General features: G+C 38.3%; 1 protein-coding gene across 1 annotated transcript; it reads left to right on the top strand.

Annotated features, from left to right (window-relative positions):
- Nucleotides 1-267: 267 nt before the first annotated feature.
- Nucleotides 268-3,430, top strand: LOC120271719 (probable metal-nicotianamine transporter YSL8). The gene is made up of 5 exons (XM_039278398.1): nt 268-637; nt 1,216-1,379; nt 1,673-1,770; nt 1,889-2,023; nt 2,128-3,430. The coding sequence occupies exons 1-5, from the start codon at nt 268-270 to the stop codon at nt 3,428-3,430; spliced, it is 2,070 nt and encodes a 689-aa protein (XP_039134332.1).
- The last annotated feature ends 6,641 nt before the right edge of the window (nt 3,431-10,071 follow it).

Below are 10,071 nucleotides of genomic sequence, written 5' to 3'. Positions count from 1 at the left end.
GATTTATCTGTTCAGGTTTTCTTTTCAATAATATAGTTATTTAACTATTTTTATAATAATAATAAAAATTAGAAGGTCAGGTAAGAAACCACAAAGGTGGGTGGTCTTCCGTGTCTCTCGTGGTCCATAAAACCTAAGCATATTTACTATAATAAGCCAACCATGCATCAATCTCCACCCATAACTCAAACCCCCCTCTTTCCCTCTCTCCTTAATTTCTTCTCTTTTAGATTAAAAAATAAAAACATCTAAAAAAAAGGAAAGAAAATGTTGGAACGTGTTCGAGATGGAGATCATTGGCCGGACCATCCGAATGGCATCGAACCTGATAATTTATCAGTGGATCAAATGCTCCAAAGTGACAAGGTACCAAAATGGACAGAGCAATTGACGGTAAGGGCATTCATTGTGAGCCTGTTGGTGGGCACATTCTTGACCATCATTATTCTTAGGCTCAGCATCACCACCGGCATTGTCCCTGCATTCAACATCGTTGCAGGCCTGCTAGGTTTTTTCTTGGTTAAGTCATGGACTAGGGTTCTTGAGGCTACTGGCTTATCTAGGACCCCTTTTACTCGACAAGAGAATACAATCATTCAGACATGCATCGTCGCCTGTACCAGCATTGGCTTCAGCGGTATTGTTTAATTCTCGTAGTATTGTATATAATGTTCTAATTAAGGGTAAAATATCCAGATAATCATCCAATTATTTAGGGTTTTTTTTATTTGTGTTACCAAATTATAAAAAAATTTAATTGGGTCAATTTTCGAATTACAATAAATTGTTTCACTGGTGCTTGTGTCATTAACCGATTGGCGAAGTGGTAGTATATGTCACCCATATTCTCGTCACGATAGCACTTTCATGTGATAACTAAAAACAACATTTTCCCCACCAATACTTTCATGTAGCTAATGACAAGACATGGAATGCCAAGTCACTCAACATGATCATGCCAACTTAGCCTGAAAATAAATGACATGTATCATCAATGTGGCCAAAAACGGGTGACATTGACCACCGCGTCAACCCACAATTAAAGATGTAGGTGTCAACAACCAAATTAATTTTTTTTATAATTTGGTGACTCGAATACCTGAATAATTAAGTGACTATTTAGATATTTTGCCCTTTAATTAACTGTATATATGTTTTTTTATATAAAAAAAAGGAAAACCTAAACTGTTATGTTTTTAAATTCATTTGTTAAAGGGGGTTTTGGGAGTTATATTTTGGCGATGAGCAGTCAAGTGGCAAATGAAATACGTGACCCGGCTAAAGAGAATAGTACCAAAGATCCTTCAGAGTCATGGATGATCCCTTTTCTTTTCATGGTTAGCTTCACTGGCTTGTTCACCATTTCACCTATAGCAAAGGTATGAAATGAAACATTATTCTCTTGAACCTTTATCAATGTTACTCCATCCAATTAAAACACTAGTTTAATTTTTTTTTTTATCATTTTATTTTTTTAATAAAATTAAATAAATCATATGTGCTTAAATTTAAAAACTTTATTAAAAAATATACAAAAATTTATCCAAAATATATATATATACACAAAACATAAAAGGTAACTATTTGAAGCACATCCTTCATGACACAAACAAGAAAAAAAAAATTTAATTTCATAGAATTGAAAGTATATGATCTTTATTTTGTTTCTCAGATGACAATCATACAACATAGGCTAACATACCCAACAGGCTCAGCCGTAGCTCACCTTATCAACAACTTCCACACTCCTCAAGGAGCCTTGCTAGCAAGGTACAAGCAGGAAATTCAAGTTTAAATTAATGAATTAATGAATGAATGAATTATCTTGATATAGCATTGACTGTTTTTTTTAAATAATTTTCAAAACAAAAATTATGAAACTGATCAGGAAGCAAGTAAGGCTTATGTTGAAATCATTCACGGGTAGCTTCTTCTGGGCTGCATATAGTTGGTTATTCACTGGTGGTCCTAATTGTGGTTGGTCTAGCTTCCCTTTGTTTGGCACTTCAGCCTACTTGAAAAGGTTTACTCTTCAGTGTCTTCACTTATAATCATTGTATTAATTGTTATTTTATATTTTGGTTTTCTTGAAGTATTTTATAACTACAGCATTTGATTTCAAAACAGGTTTTACTTTGATTTTTCACTGTCAAACATTGCTGTGGGGATGATTTGCTCTCATCTAGTTAACTTCTCCTTACTCTTGGGAGCCATAATCTCATGGGGATTCCTATGGCCTTATATCAAGACCAAGGAGGGTCTTTGGTACCCTGCAAAGCTAGATGCCTCAAGCTTTCAAGGTGCATTCGGCTACAAGATATTCATATCGATTGCCGTCATCCTCGGCGATGGCTTCTACCATCTCGTCGAAGTCCTCCTACGAAGTCTACACAATCTTCGTGCTAAACGCAAACAAAGAGGATTCATGTCAACCTTGGAAACTAGTACTAGCGATCTCAATGCGGTAACTAACGAAGAGCGTCTCCGTACCAACCACTTCCTTCAAGAGCAAATCCCGACCACATTCGCCGTTGGAGGCTATCTTCTTTGCTTCACTATTTCTATCTTCGGCTTGCCTAATATTTTCCCCCAGCTCATGCCGCACCACATTCTTGCGGCATACCTAATGGCGCCATTGCTCGGTTTTTGCAATGCATACGGTTGCGGTGTCACCAATTGGTCTCTAGCACCAACCTACGGCAAGTTCGCCATCATGATCTTCTCTGCATGGGTTGGTGCTAAAGCCGGTGGTGTCATTGTAGGCTTAGTAGCATGCGGTATAGTGATGACAATATCAAATTCTGCCTCGGATCTCATTCAAGATCTCAAAACTGGTTATCTAACCTTATCGTCGCCTAGATCAATGTTTATAAGCCAATTTATCGGGACAATAATGGGATGCATAATGGCACCAGTAATATTTTGGTTTATAAACAAATCGATGCATCTCGGTAAGGAAGGGTCCTTATACTCAGCACCGTACGCAAAAGTCTACCGAGCCATGGCACTACTTAGCACCGATGGTTTATCAAAGCTTCCCAAGAACTGCATAAGCTTATGTGTGGTGTTCTTTTTTGGTGCAGTTTTGATCAATGCAATGAGGGAAGGGGCAAAGAGAAAGAAATGGTGGTTTTATAAGTACATTCCAAGTCCTATTGGAATGGCAATTCCATTCTATTTAGGGGGGTTCTTCACAGTAAGTATGTGCATTGGGAGCATCATAAGGTATAGGTGGGAGAAGATGAATCCACAGGGGGCTGCGATGTTTGTGCCTGTCATGGCTTCTGGGATGATGTGTGGTGAGTCTATATGGTTGATTCCAGCGGCTTTGTTGAGCATGTACCACCATGAACCACCCATGTGCCTTAGGTTCTTGACGGTGCAGGCTAATAATCTGCTCGATTATTTATTGTATAACCAACAATCTTAATGTTTCTTTTTTATTGGAATATGATTTGTTTTAATTTGTTAATGTTATTATTATTAGTTTGTTTTTTTTCAAGAAAAAATTAAGAGTATTGTTTTTGTGCTGGTATTATTTTGATAATACCCCAAATTATGGTCCATTTTTATTTTGGGGTTCAGACTTCAATTTAAATCAAAATGTTTACCGAACTTTAATTTTTTCACTGAGTGGTCACCCGAGCGATTTTGGTCTATTTTTGATGATTTGATATTAGAAAGTTCTATCAGCATGTGAAATAGAATTGTCAATTTGGCGAACAATGTGTCATGCATATGTTGACAGAGAATTTTTGACATTTTTATCATTAAAAAAAAAGTTGGAATCAACTAAATAAGGGCTACAGCAGTAGTTGCCACGCCTTTGTACCTTCATCAGGTGAGTGTGCATGAGTTACATTGGACCTTTTTTTTGTATTAGAGATAATCAACTAAATAAGGGCTACAGCAGTAGTTGCCACGCCACTCGATCTCGAGACTCTTTTTGGGCATGAATCATATGATAAATTTTCAGTGATACAGATGCCTTTGACATATAGTTTGTCCACTTTATAAAAAAGATATATATTATTTTTATTTTATGGTTTCCATTCAACTCAACATAAGTATGGCCCTTGTGAGAAGAGGATGATGTGGGATTGGAATGTTCTTAGGGATGGGTGAAGGAGCAAGGTGATGCATGCTTTATAGGGAATCATGAGTTGTCAACGTATGCAACTAAAAATCTCAACTTAATTTCCACTTACAAGGACCAGCTTCTCTTCTCTTCTCTTCATCATACTGTACAAAACAGTGTCATTACTTCCGCATCTAACTTGGAGATGGAGAGTGGGGAACCATCTCTGGCACAATCTTAGGCTGAGATCTCAAGAGCATCCCAGCACACACTGGCCCTTTCCCTTGCTAGACCCTCATATCTAGAAAAGTTAAAAGCAACCATACTTGATATCCACCATGTTGATGTTAATGCAAGCTTCATGCCAAACAACGGTTTCAATATGCACCTTATGGCAAACTATTTGGCAAAACATCGGCTTTTGAGTATGTTAAGACTACCAATTGCTTGGATTGTGGAGCTCCATGGGTATGGTTCAGATCTCGGACATGCCTAATGGATTCTTCCTCATTTGATGTGCTTCCCACGATGGGATGCAGAAGATGCTATTTGGTGGACCATGGATAGTCGGAGGCCTTACTCTTCAATTGTTTCCATGGCATCCATGCTTTGAGCTTCACGAAGCTCTTTAGAGCTACAGTTTGGGTTCAACTTCATAACTTGTTGATTTCTGGGATGCTAAGACTCTATAAACCATTACTAAAAGCTTTAGAAAACTACTTAAAGTGGATGAGCACATGGCCTCTTTATCTTGTACTCATTTGTGAGAGTATGTCTAGACATCGATCTTGCAAAACCCCTAAAGCAAGGATTTTGGCTTGAAGATGATGGCAAGAAAGTCTTTATAATTGTTCAGTATGAGAAGCTACCCACCTTTTGTTACAACTACGGCTTGGTGGGACACGGGGCTACCGCATGTACTCATCGGCGAAGTGTTAACTGTGGTGACACACCCTCGGGTGCCCGATCTGTTATTGGAAATGTGTCGGAACTAGTGGCTGTTGTGATGCCGAAGGAATGCTCGCATGAGGGGAACATATATGGAGGTTGATGACTGTTGTCAGGCTACACAGATAATAATGGAAGTGGTAGATGACTCTGAATTTGGAGCTTGGATGGTTATGGCTTATCGGAGTGGACGCGGCTGTGGCCGTGGCTGAGATAGGGTGACTGGTGGGATGTCACGTGCAGAGAGTGTGACCCCTAATTAGTCTAATGGTCAAATGATAGCGGAAGAACTGCATGATGGACACGTGGAAGCTAGGGTGACGCTTAACCCTCAACGTGGCATACGGGTACCGAGAGAGCGAGGTGGTTTCTCCCATGCGCCATCTGTCCGTTATGAATCCCTATGCAATCTTAAGCCTTTGAGGGAACCTTCCCAAGATCCTGACAGCATGGTGAGGGATGAGGGGATGGAAGAAAAAACATCACTGGACCCCTCTTCATCCAACGGCTTGAATGTTTGTGTGGAAACTACGCAAGAGATTGGGGGTTTTCTTGCTTAACCATAAAACCTAATGTCGCTCATGCTTCTAGGGGAGGAAAAGTTCTAGTTTTTGTGGCTAGAACCCCTTGGTTTTTATGCATCTGGCCCTGTTCTGAGATCCTCTTTGTCCCCCGGCCTATGTGCTGGTGAGGTTGATGGGGAACATCGAAGGATGGTGGATCGGGTGACTAGGGCTTTAGATCCAGAGCAAGTGGAAAATGATTCGAATCAAAAGATGGAAGAATTTGAAAGCTCTAATGATGATTCAAAGATGGAGGAGGAACCTACTGATTCTTTAACTCTTGGACGATACCAGGACAATGTGAGAAAGGAAGCGTTGGCCAGGAAGGGGTTAGCTTCTGCTTTGGAATCCCATAAGAAGGGACGCTTAGAGCTTGATAGCGGTGGGTCTAACCGATCTTCATCCAGGATCCTTTTTCTCTGTTTTATTTATCTCTAGTTTCCTGTCTTCTGGTTTCTTCTTCCTTGAATATTCTTATGAATCATATTATTATAATGCGTTGGAATTGTAGAGGCGTTTTCTAGGCTAATACTTGGAATCAAATTAAATTTCTTATGTGCAAGTACAAGCTACAGCTAATTTGCCTGGTTGAATCCCGGGTTGATAATGCCAGGATCATTCATTTTTGTGAGTGTCTTTTTGATAACTGGAACTAGGCTGCCATAGAAGTAGATTTATATTCGGGAGATATTCTCTGCTTATGATGTACTAAAATAGGTATTGTTACTCCGATTGTGAAGTCCAAGCTGGCGCTTCACCTAGTTGTTTCTTCTCCAATGCGGACTACCTGGATTATTACTGCAATCTACAATGGGCATCGAATCGCAATCCAGAGGCAATTGTGGACTGAACTTTCTTGTATGTCTCGAACCAACCTCCCTTAGATTCTTATGGGTGACTATAATTCTATCACTTCACCCATGGAACATAAAGGTGGTCCTTATCGTTACTATTCTAATAAAGGTCGCCTTTTTTTGGATTTTATAAATGAAAATTCTCTCTTATATATTGGGTATGTTGGCTCTATTTTTTCTTGGTGCAATGATCAACATGGCAAGACAGACGATGGGCCTTCTTGGACTGTTGTTTGATTAATCCATATTGGTCTAGTGTGTTCAATTTGAACATTCTCACTCATCTTCCTAAAATTCCTTCTGATTATTCCCCTCTGTTTTTATCGGCTGGTAATAATAACCATTTTACTCGAAACATTTTTCTTTTCGAAAATTATTGGCTTCAGTATGCGGATTGTGTAAAAATTGTGCGTAATGCTTTTCATTTTCATGCGCATTCTTCTCCTATGCACAATTTTGCCTATCTTCTCACTCGCATGGGTAAATCTTTACTTGATTGGAAAGCTGCTGGTTTGGGTGCTCTGGATAAGGGAATTAGGGATACGGAGGTACAGCTCCAGACCCTTGATTTAGATGACATGGAGAATCCTCTTTCTAATTCTGATCTTGATGATTATAGAGCCTTGCAAAATAAATATAATGCCCTTCTTAGGCGGAACTCCCTTAGGTGGGCAGAGCGTGCTCGTCTCATGTGGGTTAAGGATGGAGACAGAAACACAAATTTTTTCCGTAACACTGCTAAGATTAGAAATCATGTCAATCGCATGTCTTGCATTGTTGATGATTTTAGGTCATACCCACACAGAGTGAGATCACATTGAAAATACTTTTATTGACTTTTCTCTAAGTTGTGGGAGGAACTTGTTCCCAATTCTTTCTCCAACCTTCTTCAAACCTTGCCCCATGGTTTGAATATTATTAGTGCTGCTGATTGTGATTTTTTAACTAAGGATGTTTCAAAAGATGAGATTTTTTCTGCTCTAAACTCTCTTGAAGATGGTAAAATCCTGGGGCCGAATGGTTTTAATGTTGAATTCTTCAAAATTTTTTGGGAAGACATTGGTGACTCTCTTTTTTTGGCTATTAAACATTTTTCACAAATGTCTCGATGCCTAAATCCTGAGGTAAAGCTTTTGTAACTCTAATAACCAAAAAGGAGCATCATAAGAAAGTGTCAGATTTCAGACCTATTTCGTTATGTAATATGAATTATAAGATCATTACGAAATTGTTGGCCAATCGTTTAAAACCCTTTTTGAACGGTTTGATTAGTAGGAAATAATGTGGTTTTAATTCTGGTCGTACTCCTCTTGACAACATTATTGCTATCCAGGAAGTTGTTCATAATTTTAATCAGGATCGAAATCCCCCCATAGGATGTTAATTAAGGTTGATGTTGAAAAGGCTTATGCCACCTTAAGATGGGATGTTGTTCTTGTTCCTAATATCTAGATTTCTTGGATTAAAGCTTTTCTTCACCTCTGTGTCCTTCTCTTTTTTAATAAACGGTTAGCCTTCTAGTTGAATTTGTCCTTCTAGAGGTGTTCGGCAAGGGGATTCTCTTTCTCCCTACTTGTTTATTATTGTTTCCCAAAATCTTACTAATATTCTCAATCATGCCCGACTTCTTAATTTGGTTCCTAGTTTAAGTTATATTGTGAATTGCAACTTTAATCACCTAATGTATGCAGATGATTTAATTCTTATCACAACTGCTATTAGGAAATCTGCTAGAAATGTCAAACTTTGCCTTGATCTTTATGCTTCCTTAACCAGCCAAACTCCAAATCTCTCGAAGTCCAATTTATACTTACCTCACTGGTACAATAGGAGGGTTACTAACAACATCTCCTTTATTTTAAATATTGGCATTGATTCCTATCCGTTCACCTATTTCGGCATTCTCATTTCTTATAAAAAATTGGCGGTCTCTTGTTTTCAATTCATGGTTGATAAGGTTAACAAAACTTTGGGTGGTTGGAAAAGATCTAGGATGTCTAAGCTGGGCAAAGTTGTGATGATTAACAATTCTCTTATGGCCATGCATGTTTACTATTTATCAGTTTATCCTGTTCCTGACAGTATCCTCAATAAAAATTCTGTTGGGGCTAGAAAATTTCTTTGGGTGAACTGTAGCAATGGTAGCGGCATCCCATTAGTAAATTGGCAGAATATTATGCTTGATAAAACTGATGGGGGTATTGGCGTCAGAAATCTTCAGACGGCCAAGATCTCTTTGATGTTTAAAAATGTTTTGAATTGACTTAACTGAAAAAAATGTTTTTTGGGTTCATTTACTTATTCACAAGTATGGTATGATCAATTTGTGGAATCTCCACATTCCTCCAAACTGCTCTTGGTTATTTAGAGGGATTTATAGAGTTGCGGATGACATTAAAGCATGTATTTGTCTTCAATCTACAAATCCCTCTATGGTTTCCTTTCTTTATGACCCTTGGTGTTTTGAAACTCCTCTTGCTTTTAAGCCAACCTTTCTCAATATGCATCTTGATTTTGAAAGAGTCAGAGTGGTTGATTTCATTCATAATAATGTTTATGATTCTCAGAAATTCTTAGCAGTTTTTGGTATTGATGCCAATCCTCTTGCCTTGAGTCATGGAAACATCACCCCATGCGATCCTTCTCAATGGGTGTGGTTTTCTAAGATTATCAGTAAATCGGTTACTGCTACTTTTTATAATTTTCACTATGGCAGACATTCTTATCATGAGAATTGGAATGGTTGGACAATGCTTTGGAAACTTAAGGTCTCTCTCCAAGGGTCATGTTCTTTAATTGGTTACTCTTACATGGCAAGGTTAAAACTTATGACTATCTCAATGCCATAAATCTTGGCCCTAATGTCCTATGTGTCTTTTGTGATTTGGTGGATGAGTCTGCTAAACATATCTTTAATCTTTGTATCCGGGCTCAAATAGTTTGGAATTTAATTGCTGAAATCACTGGCCAAACTACCTGCATCACAGCTGGGTTTTGGCTGAAGGCACATAAATCTGATTTCTCCTTACTCAAGGCTTCGATCATTGCTACTACTATTTGGATCTTGTGGAAAGCCAGATATGTGATTTGATCTTCAAGGATAGGAGACCTAACTTTGATTGGATTGCCTGGAAGGCATTGGATCATGTTCATTAATATATGAAGTGAATTTTGCTCCTTTGGATCATATGGGAAAATGCTTTTATATTCTTAATAGCCCAATTGCTGGAACTTATGGCTTATACTATGCAGCTTTTGGATCTACGGAACCAGGTATTAGTGGTGTAGGTTTCCTTATCATTAATTTTAATTTTACTATTGCTCTTGCAAGCAGCTGTCAGGTGATCACCAATTCCAATTTAAATGCAGAAATCAAGGCTTTAAGTGTAGTGCTGCATTGTGATAGAATGGATAACTTTAATATTTCCAGAATTTACATCAGTTCCATGGAGCTTTCAAAGATGATAGATGATGGTGAAAGTTCAACTTCTTGGATCTCAATTGGAGCTGTGGCTTAACTTCACCAGCTTCTGCTTCAATTGAGAAATTACTGAATCGACAACATCCCTCGGAATTGGAATCAGATTGCTATTACTATAGCCTCCCATGGTATCAACTTGACTTCAAT

Source organism: Dioscorea cayenensis, chromosome 11 (assembly GCF_009730915.1).
Source record: "Dioscorea cayenensis subsp. rotundata cultivar TDr96_F1 chromosome 11, TDr96_F1_v2_PseudoChromosome.rev07_lg8_w22 25.fasta, whole genome shotgun sequence".
Lineage (NCBI taxonomy): Eukaryota > Viridiplantae > Streptophyta > Magnoliopsida > Dioscoreales > Dioscoreaceae > Dioscorea > Dioscorea cayenensis.
Note: the sequence above shows the minus strand (reverse complement) of the source record. Positions and strands in the feature narration are given on the sequence as shown.